This window comes from Saccopteryx leptura, chromosome 1, assembly GCF_036850995.1.
Source record: "Saccopteryx leptura isolate mSacLep1 chromosome 1, mSacLep1_pri_phased_curated, whole genome shotgun sequence".
In the NCBI taxonomy this organism is placed as follows: Eukaryota; Metazoa; Chordata; class Mammalia; order Chiroptera; family Emballonuridae; genus Saccopteryx; species Saccopteryx leptura.
In genome coordinates this window covers 250,846,180-250,866,058 of record NC_089503.1, presented here as the reverse complement: position 1 = coordinate 250,866,058, position 19,879 = coordinate 250,846,180, and the positions used below count along the sequence as shown (strand labels likewise).

The 19,879-nt window shown below is 40.0% G+C and overlaps 1 protein-coding gene across 1 annotated transcript in view; it reads right to left on the bottom strand.

The window, feature by feature from the left end:
• Positions 1-12,739: 12,739 nt before the first annotated feature.
• LOC136378491 (zinc finger protein 791-like) overlaps positions 12,740-19,879 on the bottom strand; it is a 43,543-nt gene continuing 36,403 nt past the window's right edge. Inside the window, 3 exon segments of the mRNA XM_066345487.1 lie at positions 12,740-17,772; positions 17,774-19,250; positions 19,573-19,645. Coding sequence (XP_066201584.1) covers positions 17,611-17,772; positions 17,774-19,250; positions 19,573-19,645 — 1,712 coding nt within the window. The 3' untranslated portion in view covers positions 12,740-17,610.

Here is a 19,879-nt window from a genome sequence, read left to right as displayed (position 1 = left end):
TTCTCTTACTCTCTTCAGTGCATCCAAACTCATTCAAAGTTATTTATTTATTTATTTATTTATTTATTTATTTATTTATTTATTTAGATAGAGACAGAGCGTCAGAGAGAGGGAAAGATAGAGACAGTCAGACAGGAAGGGAGAGAGATGAGTAGCATCAATTCTTCGTTGCGGCACCTTAGTAGTTATTGAATTGCTTTCTCACATGTGCCTTGACCCGGGCGGGGGGGGGAGAGGCTACAGCAGAGCGAGTGACCCCTTACTCAAGCCAGTGACCTTGGGCTTCAAACCAGCAACCTTTGGGCTCAAGCCAGCGACATGGAGTCATGTCTATGATCCAATCAATGCTCAAGCCAGCAACCTGACGCTCAAGCTGGTGAGCCTGTGCTCAAGCTGGTGAGCCTTTGCTCAAGCTGGAGACCTCAGGGTTTCGAACCTGGGTCCTCTGTGTCCCAGTCTGACACTCTACATACTGTGCCACTGCCTGTTCAGGCTCAAACTAGTGTTTTAAGTTTCTTTGGCTATATACCCAGAAGTGGAATTGCTGGGTCGAATGGCAGTTTCATTTTTAATTTTTAAGGAGCCTCCTAGGTATTGTATAATTATCTGCTCTACTAGCTTAGTCACAATGGAAAATTGACCAACTTTGAATGAAGAACAAGTGGCTCTAGAATCTGACCAGATAAAGGGCTCTTAATTAGTGTCTCCTGCCCAGACTCCCAGCCACAGATGCTATTTAGCAGCCTCCTCTCATGCCTCCCAGAGCCTCCAAACCACCTGTGATGGCCATTGGGTTGAGGTGTAAGTAACTATTCCCAGCCTAGTACCAAGCACAATATGTAGGATTGTTATAGCTAAGAGGCAAGTGTCCCATTATATGATTTCTTCTACTGGTTTTTCCACTTTACCTCATAGAGTCCTAGTGTTGCCAGAGAAAATTTTCAGAGTAGAACAGGTGTGGATTTCTAAAGACGCTTACCAGTAAGAAGGCACAGAACAGGCTTGAGATGGAACATGGAGAGCTATAAATTCCCTCAAGATGGCCATGGAAAGACATGATGCTGATGCCCATGATCTAGTATGTCCCTAGGCAGGTCACTCTTGGGGAGAATTATGATACTCCTTTCACAACCACATATTTTAGAACAAAAGTATTTCCAAAGATCTGTGCAAGGAACCTGATTTAAATTAAAAGAGACCCTGGTTGTTTGGCTCAGTGGTAGAGCATTGGCCTGGTGTATGGAAGTCCCAGGTTTGTTTCCTGGTCAGGAAACACTGGAGAAGCAACCATATGCTTCTCCACCCATCCCTCTCCCCCTCCTGCAGCCATGGCTCAATTGATTCCAGCAAGCTGGCCCCAGCCACTGAGCATGGTTCCATGGCCTCTACCTCAGGAGCTAAAAATAGCTCAGATGCTGAGCAATGGAGCAACGCCCCAGATGGGCAGAGCATTGCCCCATAGGGGGCTTGCTGGGTAGATCCTGGCAGAAGTACAGGCAGGAGTCTGTCTCTCTGCCTCCCCTCCTCTCACTTAATAAAAATAAAAAAAAATTCAAAGTGCCCTGGCCAGGGTTCTCAGTTGGCTACAGCATCATTCCTATACACCAAGGTTGCAGGTTTGCTCCAACATCAGGGCACATAAAAGAACCAACGAATGCATAGATAAGTGGAACAACAAATCTTTTTCTCTCTAAAATAAATAAATAAAATTTAAACTCAATGATTCTAAGAGGCCTCTCACTTCTCTCCAGTTATGAGATGAGGGAAGGTGCCACTCTAGAGGGTGTCTTCTAAATGGACAGGGGGTTTCAAGGCCTGTCTGAGAACAAGTGCTCCTTGCCTAGTCCTTCCGTCTCCCTCAGACACACCCAAAGGTAGTGGAAAGGAGTGTTGCATGTAAAAAACCAAGGTTCAGCCAAGTTTAACATTTGCTTAGCATATGAAAGCATTTTTGTTGTTTTCCAGTAATCATTTTGAGTATACACACATACTATTTTAACTGTGGTTGTGAGTTTTCACAAGTATACAGTGACTGTCAGACGTGGAGAACACGTCATTGCTCCAAAAGAACACTCTTGTGATGCCCCTTTGTACTAAAGCTGGTTTTAGGTCCCTTTTCCAGACTGTAATAGAACTCGAACAACATATTGCCATGAATCATTTGTGAAATTTGATACCTTATTTGTGAAAGTGCATACTTTCTTGCAATGTTCTTCTGAGTTTAACATCCTGACAGTGCTCATTTAAGTAGGTGGCATACATTAGGTTTTTTTTTTTAATAAATAAATTTTTATTAATTTTAATGTGGTGACATCAATAAATCAGGGTACATATATTCAAAGAAAACATGTCCAGGTTATCTTGTCATTCAATTCTGTTGCATACCCATCACCCAAACTCAGATTGTCCTCCGTCACCTTCTATCTAGTTTTCTTTGTGCCCCTCCCCCTCCCCCTCCTCCCCTCCCCCTACCCCCTGTAACCACCACACTCTTGTCCATGTCTCTTAGTCTCGTTTTTATGTCCCACCAATGTGTGGAATCCTGCAGTTCTTGTTTTTTTTCTGATTTACTTATTTCACTCCATATAATGTTATCAAGCTCCCACCATTTTGTTGTAAGTGATCCAATGTCATCATTTCTTATGGCTGAATAGTATACTATGGTGTATATGTGCCACATCTTCTTTACCCAGTCTTCTATTTTTTTTACAGTGATTAAAGCCTTTAAGCAAACTCTTGGCCAATACAGCAAGAATCCATAAAAGAGTAGTGTAGTGTCCTTAACATGTTCACCAAGTCCAAGTTGGCCCCAACACCATACCAAATCCCCCCAAAATGCAACCCAACCCAAGTTCAGTCTGTTAGGAATTGTCACAAGGAGCAGGAGTCCAGGAAAAGTCCACATCCAGGAAAAGTCCGCATGGCACTGGAATTGTCACAATTCTATACTTTGAAGTTCATGTCCAAGTCCCAATGACCGCTGCTTCTAGCTGGTAATGATTCAGGTAGACTGGAAAAGCCATCTGTAGCATGTGTGGAGATGGAGCTTCTGTTCTCCTCTGCCTGGAGAGATGAGACCAGGGTGCTTTTCCCTGGAGCTCTGTGACTGTGGCTTGGTAAAGAGAGCCTTGGGATACACTAAGCTGGGTGGCAAAGGTAGATTCACAATAGAAGTTGGCAAAAGGGGGAAGAGAGCTCTAAATTAGGAGTAGGTCCCAGCCTGAAATATGAGTGGGGCATTGAGGTAGGAGGAATAAAGGAAACACTATATATTAAACAAAGCAGCAGAAAATAGGACTATCAACACCCACAACAGAGATCTTTGAGGGAAGAATAAAAAACCTGACTATTCAGGCAAGACATAGTTAAGTGGCCCTTGTGCAAATGAGATCAGTTTACCTGCTTCTTGGAAGAAATACCCTAGGCTCGTCCACAGTGTCGTAGATGGGGCCGACGGCCCTGGGCACCTTCAGCTCCAGCATTCTGGGCAAGGTTAGGTCATAGGTGGCTGGAGCAGGGCTGGAAGAGACTGAACCCTCCCTTACAGGAGCGAGGGGGAAGCCTACCTTTCAGTGTCCCTGTTTCCTCACAGCAGAGGCATGTAAGTCTGGCAGGCTTTCGCTCAATGACCTTCCTTTCCACTATTGAAGCAGTACCCAGATGGCATCCTAAGAGACCCCTTTGGGGCATTGGAGCCTTTAAGAATGTATCCTAAAAGCTGGTAGTTCCCCTGATCTCTATTGGGCTTTTTCTGCCTCTTGGTATCTATAGGCCATGCTCAGAAGATCTCGCTGAGGGGTTTGAGGATCCCCATCCGCCCATATAAATCTTTTCCATATATCTGGAGCTATTTGGAGAAAGACAAAACAGTGTTATTAGCTGGATCAAATAAAGAAGGTAGTAGTTTGCAGGAGAAAAAGATTTGGCATCTCCTGTTCATCAGCATTCAAAAAAAATTTAAAGTTTTTTAAGTAAAAAGCATGATATGGTAGACCTGTAGGAGTTCCAGGATATGACTCTCTACTTTTAAATTTTTTTAAATTGACCTTAAACTATTTGCTGGGTACACTTTAATAATACCTTGACTTTAAAGATTGTAAGAAATACACATAATTTGAAAGGTTTGACAAAATACAGTAAATGCTTTTGCTCCATATGCAGGAGCATTCTCAGTTTAACCAGTTTAGGAAATCCAATAATAGAACAATGCATACAATGAGCTATAACATGCTTAGCAGCCTCTCCTGTTTTGACAGAGGTTACTATAAATCCAGAATATGTATCCACTGTATCGTGGACATAGGACTGTTTGCCAAATGAAGGTATATGAGTAACATCCATTTGCCAAAGTTGTCCTGGTAGGGGTCCTTGAGGGTTAATTCCAAATGAAGGGACAGATTGTAGTATAGGATACCTTGGACAGGATTTCCCAATCTGCTGTGCTGCTTCCCGAGAAAGTTGAAACTGTTTACACAGGGCTGCAGCTTTCTGGTGATGGATAGTATGAGACTGAATTGCTCAATCTGTCATGGTTGCTCCAAATAATTTTCTTTTGGGTAGCTTGATCAACAAGGGCATTCCCTTGTGCTAAAGCTCCAGGGAGCATGGAATGAGCTCGAGTATGTCCTATAAAACATGGAGCTCTATGTTGACATACAAGTCTTTGAAGAAGGAGGAACTGCTGAAATAGTTCATCAGTATTTGTCCTTAAGACAGCAGTCTTTATAGTGGAAACACCATAAGTAAATATTTGCTGTCTGTATATAGATTAAAGGGGGAATATGGCAAATGCTGAAAAGCCATGATAATGGCATATAATTCTAGTCTTTGAGCTGATTTTAAGTTGACAGTTTCAGTGTAAAGTTGTCTATTGATTTGCAAGAGCGATTTGCCATTTAGTGGAAGTTTCCCAGAGCCATTGTTGTTGATCCTTTGAAAAAAGGAACAACAATAATTTTGAGGCTCAAAATCTATAAGCTGTAAGAGTCGCCTATGCTCCTTGATAATCCAGGAGGCAACAATATCAAAATGTGGAAATGTATTCCATGGGCTATTAGATGGTTCAATGTGCCCAAGCTGTAGCTGCTCCCATACCAATTGAGCAGCTGCCCCAAGTTTCTCCTGAGAAAGGGGCCATTGGTCTACCCATACAGGAATATCTGATTTCCAAGTAATTGGGTTTGCACAATGCATTATTGAGGTAGCAGGAGCTACCAAGGCCCTTATGCTAAATTTTGATATCCTAATCCACACCTTCTGGTATTGGGTGCCACTTCTATGGGGGTGAGAATTCCTCGCTGTTCTTTCCCTAGTCCCTTGGTGGGCAAAAATCCCCGATCAAGCATCTGAGTACTGACTAAACCCTTAGGACTGACAAGCAACGCTCCCATATTTTTCAAAACATCTCTACACCACAAATTAACTGGCCATCCAGGGAGCACATAAGGCTTAAAAAATCCAGAATGACCTAAATCTTCCCAATGTAGAAAACTAGAACTTTGTTGAGGGGATTTACTCTGCCTTATACCTCGTAATTCTGTGGCTGCTGCATGAGTGGACCAGGAAGGAGGTCTATGTAGCTTAGCAATAACAGATACATCAGCTCCAGTATCTAAAAGTCCTTTAAATTTATGCTCATGTATTGTTAGTTCCATTTCAGGGCATTCCTGACCTATTTATTTTAAATCCAATTGGCAAAATCAGAGGAGCCAAATCACCAATTTGCTTGGGGCCCTTTTGTAGGATGTGGCCAGAGAAGCAGAATTAGCATCCTTATACTATTTTTCTAACTGCCTGAATTAGCCGAGAGACAGATTCTTTTTTCTTTTTTTGATTAATTTTAATGGGGTGACATTGATAAAAGTCTTCTCTCACCTTCTAACTGGTTTTCTTTGTGCCCCTCCCATCCCCCAACCCTCTCCTCTCCTTCCCCCCACCCCATAACCCCCACACTCTTGTCCATGTCTCTGAGTCTCATTTTTATGTCTCACCTATGTATGGAATCATATAGTTCTTAGTTTTTTTTTATTTACTTATTTAGCTCAGTATAATGTTATCAAGGTCCATCCATGTTGTTGTAAAAGATCCAATGTCATCATTTCTTTCTTTTTTTTTTAATTTTAAAATTCATTTTAGAGAGGAGAGAGAAAGGGAGAGAGAGAGACAGAGAGGGAGAGAGAGAGGAGAGAGAGAGAGAGAGAGAGAGAGAGAGAGAGAGAGAGAGAAGGTGGGGAGGAGCTGGAAGCATCAACTCCCATATGTGCCTTGACTAGACAAGCCCAGGGTTTTGAACCAGCAACCTCAGCATTTCCAGGTCAACGCTTTATCCACTGCGCCACCACAGGTCAGGCCGATATCATCATTTCTTATGGCTGAGTAGTATTGCATAGTATATATATACCAAAACTTTTTAATCCACTCGTCCTCTGACGGACACTTGGGCTGTTTCCAGATCTTTGCTATTGTGGATAATGCTGCCATAAACATGCATTTCTTCTTTTCAAACAGTGCTATGGTGTTCTGGGGTATATTCCTAACAGTGGTATAGCTGTGTCAAAAGGCAGTTCGATTTTTAATTTCTTGGGGAATCTCCATACTGTTTTCCACAGTGGCTGCACCAGTCTGCATTCCCACCAGCAGTGCAGGAGGGTTCCCTTTTCTCCACATCCTCGCCAGCACTTATTCTGTGTTATTTTTTGATGAGCGCCATTCTGAGTCGTGTGAGGTGATATCTCATTGTGGATTTAACTAGCATTTCTCTAATAATTAGTGATGTTGAGCATTTTTTCATATGCCTATTGGCCATCAGTATGTCCTCTTTGGAGAAGTGTCTATTCATTTCTTTTGCCCATTTTTTGATTGGATTGTTTGTCTTTCTGGTATTAAGTTTTACAAGTTCTTTATAAATTTTGGTTATTAACTCCTTATCAGACGCATTGTCAAATATATTCTCCCATTGTGTAGTTTGTCTTTTAATTCTATTCTCATTGTCTTTAGCTGTGCAGCTTTTTAGTTTGATAAAGTCCCATTTGTTTATCCTCTCTTTTATTTCACCTGCCTGTGGAGAAAAGTTGGCAAATATATTGCTGCGAGAGATGTCAGAGAGCTTACTGCCTATGTTTTCTTCTAAGATAGTTATGGTTTTACACCTTGCATTTAAGTCTTTTATCCATTTTGAGATTACTTTTGTGAGTGGTGTAAGTTGGTGGTCTAGTTTCATTTTTTTGCAGGTAGCTGTCCAATTTTCCCAACACCATTTGTTGAAGAGGCTGTCTTTACTCCAATGTATGCTCTTACCTCCTTTGTCAAATATCAGTTGCCCATAAAAGTGTGGGTTTATTTCTGGGTTCTCAGTTCTGTTCCATTAATCTATATGCCTGTTCTTATGCCAGTACCAGGCTGTTTTGAGTACAATGGCCTTATAATATAACTTGATATCTGGAAGTGAGATACCTCCTGCTTTATTCTTCCTTTTCAAGATTGCTGAGGCTATTTGTGTTCTCTTTTGGTTCCATATAAAATTTTGGAATATGTGTTCTATATCTTTGAAGTAAGTCATTGGTATTTTAATCGGTATTGCATTGAATTTTTAAATTGCTTTGGGTAATATAGACATTTTAATGATGTTTATTCTTCCTAACCGTGGGCACAGTATATGCCGCCACTTGTTTGCATCTTCCCTGATTTCTTTTATCAATGTTTTATAATTTTTCAACTACAAGTCTTTAATCTCCCTGGTTAAATTTATTCCTAGGTACTTTATTATTTTGGTTGCAATGGTAAAGGGGATTGATTCCTTAATTTCTCTTTCTGACAGTTCATTGTTAGTGTATAAAAATGCCTCTGATTTCTGAGTATTGATTTTATATCCTGCCACCTTGCTGAATTCATTTATCAGGTCTAGTAGTTTTTTTACTGCGACTTAGGGTTTTCTATATACAATATCATATCATCTGCAAATAATGATAGTTTTACTTCTTCTTTTCCAATTTGGATGCCTTTTATTTCTTTTTTTCTTGTCTGATTGCTGTGGCTAGGACTTCCAGAACTATGTTGAATAAGAGTGGTGAAAGAGGGCACCCCTGCCTTGTTCCTGATCTTAAGGGGATTGCTTTTCATTTTTGCCCATTGAGTATGATATTGGCTGTGGGTTTGTTATAGATGGCCTTTATCATGTTGAGGTATGTTCCCTGTATTCCCACTTTGCTGAGAGTTTTGAACATGAATGGGTGCTGGAATTTATCAAATGCTTTTTCTGCATCTATTGAAATTATCATGTGGTTTTTTTCCTTCCTTTTGTTTATGTGATGAATCACATTGATTGATTTGCAAATAATGTCCCAACCAGCCTTGCCTCTCAAGAATCAATCCTACTTGATCATGATGTATGATTTTTTTTCATATATTGCTGGATCCGGTTTGCTAATATTTTGTTGAGGATTTTTGCATCTAATTCATCAGGGATATTGGCCTATAATTTTTTTTGTGTGTGTTGTCTTTACCTGGTTTTGAAATCATAATTATGCTCACCTCATAAAAGGAGCTTGGCCTGACCAGGCGGTGGCGCAGTGGATAGAGTGTTGGACTGGGATGCAGAAGGACCCAGGTTCGAGAACCCAAGGTCACCAGCTTGAGCGCGGGCTCCTCTGGCTTGAGCAAAGCTCACCAGCTTGGACCCAAGGTTGCTGGCTCCAGCAAGGGGTTACTCGGTCTGCTGAAGGCCCACGGTCAAGGCAAATTTGAGAAAGCAATCAATGAACAACTAAGGTGTCGCAACGAAAAACTGATGATTGATGCTTCTCATCTCTCTCCATTCCTGTCTGTCTGTCCCTATCTGTCCCTCTCTCTGACTGTCTATCCCTGTAAATAAATAAATAAAATAAAAAAAAATAAAATAAAAAAAAAAGGAGCTTGGAAGTCTTCCTTCCTCTTGAATTTTTTGAAATAGCTTGAGAAGGATAGGAGTTAGTTCTTCTTTGAATATTTGGTAGAATTCACTTGTGAAGCCATCAGGCCCAGGACTTTTCTTTTTTGGGAGTTTTTTTGATAACTGTTACAATCTCATTTGTTGTAATTGGTCTGTTTAGGTTTTCTGATTCTTCCAGATTAATTTTTGGAAGATTATATGATTCAAGGAATTTGTCCATTTCATCTAGGTTGTCTAGTTTTTTGGCATACAGTTCTTCATAGTATTTTCTTACAATATTTTGTATTTCTGTTGTGTCAGTTGTTATTTTTCCACTCTCGTTTCTAATTTTATTTATTTGAGTCCTCTTTTTTTCATGGTGAGTCTGGTTAAAGGTTCATCGATCTTGTTTACCTTTTCAAAGAACCAGCTCCTGGTTTCATTGATCCTCTGTATTGTTTCCTTAGCCTCTATGTCATTTATTTCTGCTCTGATTTTTATTATTTCCTTCCTTCTACTAGCTCTGGGCTTTACTTGCTGTTCTTTTTCTAGTTCTTTCAGATGTAGGGTCAAGTTATTTCAGCTTTTTCTAGCTTCTTGAGGTATGCCTGTAATGCTATAAACTTCCCTCTCAGGAGTGCTTTTGCTGTGTCCCATAAATTTTGAATTGATGTATGCTCATTATCATTTGTTTGTAGAAATTTTTAAATTTCTTCTTTGATCTCATTGTTTACCCATTCGTTATTTAATAACATGCTATTTCGTTTCCAAGTGTTTGAGTATTTTTGAGTTTTTCTGTTGTGGTTGATTTCTAATTTCATGCCATTGTGATCAGAGAAAGTGCTTGATATATTTCAATCTTCTTAAATTTGTTGAGACCACTTTTGTGCCCTAACATGTGGTCTACTCTAGAGAATGTACCATGAGCGCTTGAAAAGAATGTATATTCTGCTGTTTTAGGGTGAAAGGTTCTGAAAATATCTATTAAATCGAGATGATCTAATATGTCCTTTAAGTCTGCTGTTTATTTTCTTTCTTAAGGAAATATCTAATGACGTTAATTGGGTATTGAAATCCCCTACTACTATAGTATTGCTGTTGATCTCGCCCTTTAAATGCATCAAAGTCTGCTTTATATATTTAGGTGCTCCTATATTAGGTGCGTAGATATTTCTAATGGTTATAACTTCCTTTTGGATTGCTCCCTTTATCATTATGTAGTGACCTCCTTTATCTCTAACTATAGTCTTTGTTTTAAAGTCCATTTTGTCTAAGTATTACTACCCCAGTTTTTTTTTAATTTCCATTTGCGTGAAATATTTTTTCCATCCTTTTATCTTCAGTCTATGTGCATCTTTTGATTTAAGATGTGTCCCTTGTAGACAGCATATGTATGGGTCCTGTTTTCTTATTCACGAAGCTACCTTCTGTCTTTTGATCGGATCATTTAATCCATTTACATTTAAGGTTATTATTGATATGTAATTGTTTATTGTCATTTTATTCTTTAAAACTGTATTCCTCTTTTGCTATATTCTTTTTCTCCTTTGATCTGTTTACAACAGATCCCTTAGCATTTCTTGCAGCCTTGGTTTGGTTGTAGTGAATTCCTTGAGTTTTTTTTGTCTGTAAAGCTTTTTATTTATCCATCAATTTTAAATGATAGCCTTGCTGGATAAAGTAGTCTTGGTTGTAGGCTCTTGTTCTGCATTACTTTGAATATTTCTTTACATTCCCTTCTGGCCTCAAGTGTTTATTTTGAGAGGTCAGAAATCATCCTTATGGGGGCTCCTTTGTAGGTGATAGTCTTTTTTCCTCTAGCAGCTTTTAATATTTTCTCTTTATCACTTAGCTTTGGTATTTTAATTATGTGTCTTGTTGTTGGATTCTTTGGGTTTCTCCTTAATGGAGTTCTTTGTGCATCCTGAACATGTGAGATGTTTTCCTGCCTTAATTGAGGGAAGTTTTCAGCTATGACATGCTTAAACAAAGTCTCTATCCCTTGTTCTTTCTCTTCTTCTTTAGGAACCCCTATGATGCGGATGTTATTTCTCTTCATGTTGTCACAGAGCTCTCTTAAGAGTTTCCTCAGACTTTTTGAGTCTCTTTTCTTTTTTCTGCTCTGCTTTTGTGCCTTTATCATGTCCTCTAACTAGCTGATTTGATTCTCTGCTGCATTCATCCTGCTTTTAATTCCTTCCATTGTGTTATTTCAGATATTGTATTTGTCATTTCTGACTGATTCATTTTTATTACTTCAATGTCCTTTTTTATACTTGCTATCTCTTTATTTAGGTGTTCGTAATGACTATCTATTGTTCTAATATCTTTGAGCATCCTAACAATCGTTATTTTAAACTCTGCATCTGGTAATTTGGTTATATCTGACTCATTCAGGTCCTTTTTTTGGGGATTTCTCTTGGTTCATTTGTGTTGCATTTCTCTGCCTTCGCATTTTCTCTGTGTAAAAGGTTTTGGCCCCTGGAGTCCACTGGGTATGGGCTCTGTTCCCTAGGTATGGTCTGTCTGCAGGCTCACCACCCTCTCTTCTGTTGCTGCCTAGGGCTTTTGGGTTGGGGCATTGCCAGTGCCTGCCTACTGGGGCTTTTGCTGTGGTTTCCACCTCTCCTTCACGGAGTAGCTGTGATCACATGCTCAGGTGCACAAGCCTTGGTGGCCTTGGCCTTTGCCCTGCCCCTGTGGGTGGCGTTATGCTCGGCCCTGAGAGCACTGGCCAGCACCTTTGCTCAGCTGTGGGTCTCTGCCTGTTTCTGGGCTTTCACCCCACTCTTGCAGGAGGAACCTGCTCGTGGAACGGCTGCTAGCCTTGGCTCTACCGGCCGGGCAGGACTGCGTGCCCATGCTCAGCTCAGTAGCAAAACTCCACCTGTTCTGGGCTTTTGGCTGCACCCCTGTGGGAGGAGCTGGCTCCCAAGTCAGGCCACAAGCCTGGGTTCCACAGGTGGGGCAAGGCTGTGCTACTGCACCCTTGCTCAAGGGCTGGTCTCCACCCCTTCCAGGGTTCCCGCCCTTTTCCCACAGGCTCCATTACAGGCTGTCGGCAGCTGGGCTTGACCGCTTTTGCATGCCAGCTGGGCAAGACTGAGCTCACGTGAGCCCTGTGGTGGCCAACAGGCTTCCGCCCCTGCCGACAGAACCGTGCCTCCGCCTGCCCTCTGTCGAGCCCTCAGCCATGTGGGGTGCAGGCGCTGCAGCTCAGACCCTAACATTCACTACTGTAGACCCGAAAGCTCCCTCCTTCTAAGCAACTCTGCTCTGAGTGCTGCGGCAGAGCTTGTTTGGCTGCTGTCCTGCTTCCTTTTGCTGGTATTGCTGTTTCCAGAGGAAATATTCACTTCAGATTTGGGGAGTGACTCCTCCCAGGGGTTAGGGTGACTGCCTCCCAAAATGTTTCTCCCTGTGCCTCCTAGATTACACTCTCCTCCTGCTACTCTGGTACTCTCCTCTCTCCCCGTCCCCCAGGTGAGTGGTTGAGAGAGAGGTGTTCTGCACAGTCCCTTTAAGAAGAATCCTGGGTCTGTAAAATCAGACTCTTTCTCACAAACAGTATCCTGACTTGTTTCCAGCTAAATACTGTCCTTACGCCTCTTCTGGGCTCTGGGGCTGCAGGTTGAGGCTTTGTTCCTGGGACTCAGGACCCTCCCCTCTCTGCTAAACTCACTTCCCGCCACGCAACTCTCCTGACTGCCGTTCGCTCCGGGGAGCTGGGCAGCCCTTTACGCATTTCCACTTTTCCTACCAGTCTCAGTGTGGCTTCTTCAGTGTTCCTTGGTTGAAGAGTCCTCTTAGTTTAGTCCAAAGTTGGTTTTTCCAGGTGATAGTTCTTAAAATTATTTTGTAATCCACTTTGGTTCTGGGAGGTGGATGTTGGTACATCTGCCTACTCCAGTGCCATCTTGTCTCTCACATTAGGTTTTCAAAACCGAGATTCCACTCCTAATAAGCTATGAGTTTGGGTAATAATCTGACCTATGCTCAACTTTCTCAAATGTAAGATGAAGGAATAATTGATAGGGGCATCAAGGGAGAGACTAATAATTATGAAATGACAATCTCTACAGTGCTAAGAAAACATAAGATGGCAAAACATGGACAAAGGTTGGCTTTCCTTTGACCTTTAGTACTTCTGTGCCCTTCTAGTCCACATGTGCTGGAAGTCTAAACATAAAGACGATAGCTGTGAAAAGGAAGATAAGCTGTGGGGCTTCATGGATCATCGAAGCAAATAGCTTCCAAGTACTCCTCTTACCGAAAGGCACTACAAATTCCCCACATATCCTTTTGTTAAATTAGGATATTACTCAAACTTATACCCTCTCTCTGCAGGTCACCACAATTAATCCTTGGATGACTGCTTTCTAAACATTCATAGCTCTTTTTGGTGTCTCCAGCAGGAAATAACAGCAGACTTGCATACATATTGCTTTATTCATATAGAACAAATTCAAGATGGGCTATAATACTACAGATAAATATAAGCTTTCCTCAAACTGAGAGGAACTCCGCAGTTTAACGAGGTATATATTGTGTCAGTCAGTATAGAAGCAAAATGAAAATGCCAAATACTAGAACACTTTGAAATAGTTCAAACGATATTAAACCAAAAGTCACCACAAATATCTGTGGCCTAAATCAATAGGAAGTCTCAAGTCCCAGATAACCATGTCCAAATTTACGATCACATTATATAAAAATTACAAAAAATGAAGAACCATATCTGTATCTTCATAGGGAATCTTTCCTGTTAAATAAAAGAATGCAGGACTTTCTGCATTCCTGTCCTCTATTTCCAAACCAAAGCAGTTCCTAAAACAATGTTTAAGGTGAAGTACACAGTGGAAATTCAAGTGGTTAATGCTGAGTTCTCAGATTTGAAACCCCAAGGTCACCTGCTTGAGTACGGAGTCATCAGCTTGAGTGTGGGATTATCAACATGACCCCAAGTGTCACTCACTGTGGCTCCTACCTTCATAGAAAAGACATAAATATATATACCCCAGCTGCCCTATTATTTTTTAACATTCCATCAAAGCCTTATTTCCAGCTTATAAACCAAAATGTTGGCATTTGTTAATCATCTCTCTTCTCACAAAAATATGAGCACTGGGACTGCAAACTTATTTGTTTCTCATTCAAGTCCTTACAGTGCCTTGATTATTTGTGCTACACTGAGTGTTTTGAATCTGGTAGATGAAGCAGGCTTAAAAATTAGCATCAAGAGTCTAGTCTCTCTGCCTGGCCTGTGATGGTGCAATGGATAGAGCACTGACCTGGAATATTGAGGTTGCTGGTTTGAAACCCTGGGCTTGCCCAGTCATGGCACATACTACAAACAATCAATGAATAACTAAAGTAAGCAACTATGAGTTGATACTTGTTCCTCCTCACTCTCATCTCCCTGTAAAATCAATAATTTTTTAAATTTTTATTTATTGATTTTTAGAGAGAGGGGAGAGAGAGAGAAAGAGAGAGAGAGAAGGGGGAGGAGCAGGAAGCATCAACTCCCATATGTGCCTTGACCATGCAAGCCCAAGGTTTCAAACCGGCAACCTCAAGTGTTCCAGGTCGACGCTTTATCCCACTGCGCCACCACAGGTCAGGCCAATAATTTTTTTTTAAGTGAGAGGGCAAGATGAGAAGCATCAACTCGTAGTTGTGACACTTCAGTTGTTCGTTGATTGCTTCTCATATATGTGCCTTGATGGGGGGCGGGGATGGTTCCAGCAGAGCCAGTGACACCTGGCTCAAGACAGAAACCATGGGGTCATGTCGATGATCCCACACTCAAGCTGATGATCCCGTACTCAAGCTGGTGACCTTGGGGTTTCAAATTTGAAACCTCAGCATCCCAGGTTGTCGCTCTATCCACTACATCCAAACTGGCCAAGCAACATCAATAAATAAAATCTTAAAAGTATAGTCTTGAGCAAAATAGGCTTGATTGGAATAGTGTTCCTGTCTTTCATCCTTGGTAGGTTTGTGTTCTCACACAATTTACCTAAACATATAAGCTTAATTTGAGTCATAAAGGAGACAAAAAGGTTTTATGTACTTTGCTAAAAAGGGAATTTATATCATTTAGGTACTTCATAAGAAAGTGTCCATCAGATACACCATAGAAACTATCACTAGTTAATGAGTAGATCAGACAAGAGCTGTTCCAGTGGATGGGATCTAGCCTTGCATTCTCTTATTGTGTTGAAGAGAAAAATGTCAAACACTTCCATCATTAGACAAAGTTATTCAGTGATCATAATGGATTAAGATAAAAATTAGGGTATTTTGTAACCCTATCTCTAAAATTGGTAAGAACATCTTCAAACCATAGCAATCACCAGAATTCCCCACTTAATATCATGACTGACTGGAGTTTCTTATGAGTTGATTTGGCTCTACTACACTGTTTTTACCTTTGAGAACACAATGCTTCTGATAATCAATGACAGAATTAAGTTCACCTCCTCATAGCTTCCAATACATCGAGAAATGTCTTGCTTCCTTGAATAGCAATCAAATCATTTTGAGCATCCTCTTACTGGCAAATCCAGTCATTTAGGGTTTTCAGTCATTCTTAATAGTATAATATACACCTCTCTTGTTGACAATTGGTGTGATCCTGGTGGGTTTTGACAAATGAATGGAAAATTAGTTTCAAGACATAAACTGTAACTATAAAAGCATAAAAAAATACAATTTACCTGAGCAAAAAATAACCAAAAATGTATAAACAAGGTGATATTGAGTGAGAATATATAATTATTAACTTGACAAAATTACAAAGTTGATCTGAAAATGACTCATTACAATGTGATATTTTCATATACGATGTGCTTAGGAAATAAAAATCACAATAACTTATATACAAATTGTATGAAAAAGTTAATATTTCTAAAAACTTACAAAAGATTTTGTTTGACAAAGACACGTTTTTAATCACACACAATTGATAACTGCAGAATTATGTACAGCTGTGAGCAATGGGAAACATCCATAATTTGCCCACTATGCAAAAGGTGCTTAATCTCACATGGATGGAGTGGGTGGGAGAAATGACTACACAGGGAAGCAGAGGTACAAACTCCAACGTGATTTTTCTGGATGGACGGCACCACTGCTGCTGTCATAGTGGCATTAGGAACACATGGTCACTAGCAGTACTACCAGAACAGAGTGTTTACTAATTAGATCTTATACGATCTAGACATGATGAGAGTCCAAGCATCAGCATCCAAACCATGCAAGTTTGCATTAGTTGCCTGGTAGACACATAAAAGATTACAGAAAAATTGAAACGATGATTTTTGATATGGAATGTATGAAGACGTGTGGAAACAAACCTACATCTCTGAGAAAATGGAAGTCAGGCAACTTATTGTGGTTTTGAGGATATTCTTCATTGGCAGCGCAAGGAATCAGAAAAATAGGCTGGAAGCAGGTGTCATTTAAACCCCTGTGCATATATCCTTCCTTGCATGGTGACTCCAAAACCTGGCTAATGCCTCCTGTACTTCTGCATTTCAAATCTCACATGAGTGAGGCGATATAGGTGAATTCCAACATGCAACCATAAAAGAAAAAGATTCTAGAAAATGTTACATTACCCAGGTGACAAAACACAATTTAGGAGAGTCATTTCTAAACCTGTTTTTAATTTAGTCTAGTATTTAAGCCCTAGCCTGAAGAAATGACAAGATACACAACTGACTCTTGAACAACATGGATTTGAACTGCTGATCCACTTATTCATGGACTTTTAAAAATTTCTAAACATCCACTCTGTGGCTGGGAATCTTTGTATGCAGAGGGCTGACTGTAATTACACTCAGATTTTCAAATGGGTGAGAGGTCAGCACCTCTCACCCCTGCATAGTTCAAGGGTCAACTGTTATTCACATGAGACTATACTTTATGATAAGCTCTGCAATATTTACAAATTTATGCCATTTTTATTAGCACGTAAAATGGAATAAGGGTTTTCAGTCTAAAACAAAAGAGTAGGTTTTCACATAAGGAAGATGGAATACATCAGTGGTCCCCAACCCTCGGGCTGCGGACCGGTACCAGTCCATGGGCCATTTGGTACCAGTCCACAGAGAAAGAATAAATAACTTACATTATTTCCGTTTTATTTATATTTAAGTCTGAATGATGTTTTATTTTTAAAAAATGACCAGATTTCCTCTATTACATCCGTCTAAGACTCACTCTTGATGCTTGTCTCGGTCACGTGATACATTTAACCGTCCCACCCTAAAGGCCAGTCCGTGAAAATATTTTCTGACATTAACCGGTCCGTGGCCCAAAAAAGGTTGGGGACCACTGGAATACGTAACGGGTAAGGGATATCCAGTATTTTGCACAGGAGGCCAATAGGAAAATGCCCCAAAATACCAAAATATCATTTACCAATAACTCCTTATTTAAAAAATAGAAACAAAATCAAACCTACCTGCATATTAGAAATACACTTTAATTTATCTATATATCAAACAGTCTCCAAAATGGGAAGAGAAAAATGTTTAGTTAACTGATTTAAGGAAAATAAACCTATTAATCTTATGTTGTATTGCTTAAAGAGTATTGCCTCAGTGATAATTTTTGAAAGCAGTAAATATCCATAGTTCAGAGGTTCACTTTAAAAATGAGGCACTGATAAAGACAATATAACTTTTATAATGATTCTTTCATATTATAGTTTTCTGGAACATTATACATATTAATTTGTACCAGGTTTTCTCATAGTACTTATATTTACAGGGTCTCATTCCAGTGGGAGTTGTCACATGTAAGGATGGAGGCCAACTGATGTCTTTTTCACATTGCTTACATTCACGAGGCTTTTGATACAGTATGAGATCTTTCATGCCTTCTAAAGGAGCTGGGAAGACTAAAGGTTTTCCCACATTCTCTACATTTGTACGGTCTCTCGCCAGTGTGCGTTCTTATGTGTCCTCGAAAGGTAGTTCGATAAATAAAGGCTTTCCCACATTCTTTACATTCATAGGGTTTCTCGCCAGTGTGAGTTTTTTCATGTGTTCGGAAGGACGTGTAACAACTGAAGGCTTTCCCACATTGTTTACATTCATAGGGCTTCTCTCCAGTGTGAGTTCTTTCATGTATTCGAAATGAACTGGGAAAACTGAAGGCTTTCCCACATTCCTTACACTTATAAGGTCCATCTCCAGTATGCATTATCATGTGTGTTCGAACACTTGATGGGAAAATGAAGGCTTTCCCACATTCTTTACATTTATACGGCTTCTCTCCAGTGTGCTTTCTCATGTGTCCCTGAAAGGTTGTGCGGTAAATGAAGGTTTTCCCACATTCTGTACATTCATAGGGTTTCTCTCCAGTGTGTGTTCTTTCATGTATTCGAAAGGAACTGGGCCAACTGAAGGTCTTACCACACTGTTTACATTTATATGGCTTTTCTCCAGTGTGAGTCCTTTCATGTGATCGAAAAGAACTAGGACGAATGAAGGCTTTCCCACACTCCTTACATTTATAAGGTCCAACTCCTGTGTGTGTTATCATGTGTGTTCGAATGCATGAGAGAGAAATAAAGGCTTTACCACATTCCTTACAGTCATAGGGTTTTTCTCCAGTGTGAATTCTTTCATGTATTCGCAACCCTAAAGGAGAACTGAAGGTTTTGTCACACTGCTTACATTCATATTGTTTCTCTGCAGTGTGAGTCCTTTCATGTCTTCGAAAAGAACTGGGACAACTAAGGGTTTTACCACATTCCTTACATTCATAGGGTCTCTCTCCAGTGTGATTTCGTTCATGTATCCGCAAACCTAGAGGAGATCTCAGGGATTTACCACACTGTTTACATTCATAGGGTTTCTCTCCAGTGTGAGTTCTTTCATGCGCTCGAAATGATGTGGAACAACTAAAGGCTTTCCCACAGTCCTTACATTTATAAGGAGCATCTCCAGTGTGTATTACCATGTGTCTTCGAAAGGTTGTGAGCCACGCAAAAGCTTTCCCACATTCCTTACATTCATAGGGTTTCTCTCCTGTGTGAGTCCTTTCATGTCTGTGAACAGATTTGTGGTAACTGAAGGCTTTCCCACATTCCTTACACTTATATGGCTTCTCTTCATATTCATGATACTCATAAGGTTTGTGTCCAGAATGAGATCTGACGTGCCTATTAAGGGATGAATAACGCACAAAGACTTTTCCGCACACACTACATTGAAATGATTTTACTCCAGAAGTTGTTTTCTTATTCAGAGTAAGATCTGGAATCTGGTTGATGGTTTCTTCACACTGACTACCTTCTTTGCTTTCATGGGCTTTTTCTACCATATGATTTCTGTAAAATAATGATAATTATTTTACATATTACATCATTAATGATTTCTTTGTTAATTTCTTATTTATTAGTAGGGTATTAGAATTACATTTTTATAATTTATGACAAAAGTGAAGGTTTTTCTATCATTTCTGAATTATTTCAATATACTGAATGCTCTGTAAGAGGACCTGACAACAGTTATTATGAAAACAGTGACATTAACATATGAGGTTAAGGGTAAGTAAATTTGAAGTAGGAATTGTTTTATTTTCTCGTTTTTAAAAATTCATGACATATTAGAATTCTCATGTGGAACAATGCTTTCTGTTGAGTGACTCACCTTAGATTTCTCTCTTGAGTATTGTACTGATTTTCAATGTTCTGTTCTTCCAATTTTTCCCCTAAATGCAGACCTAGAAAAGTAATTCCAAATTATTAGAAATTAGATAAATATTATTAGATTCTAGGTCCATAATGAGTTGTGACCATGCTTAGTTTACTAGTATATGATGCCTTTTCCACATTTTGAAACAACACTTATGTGCAAGAAATACATGTTCTTGGTCAGAGGAATGATGGCATGAGATGGCCCCTTGGTCTCTCCCCTTGAAGTTTCAACAATTTGAACAGCTATAGTTCAACAAAGG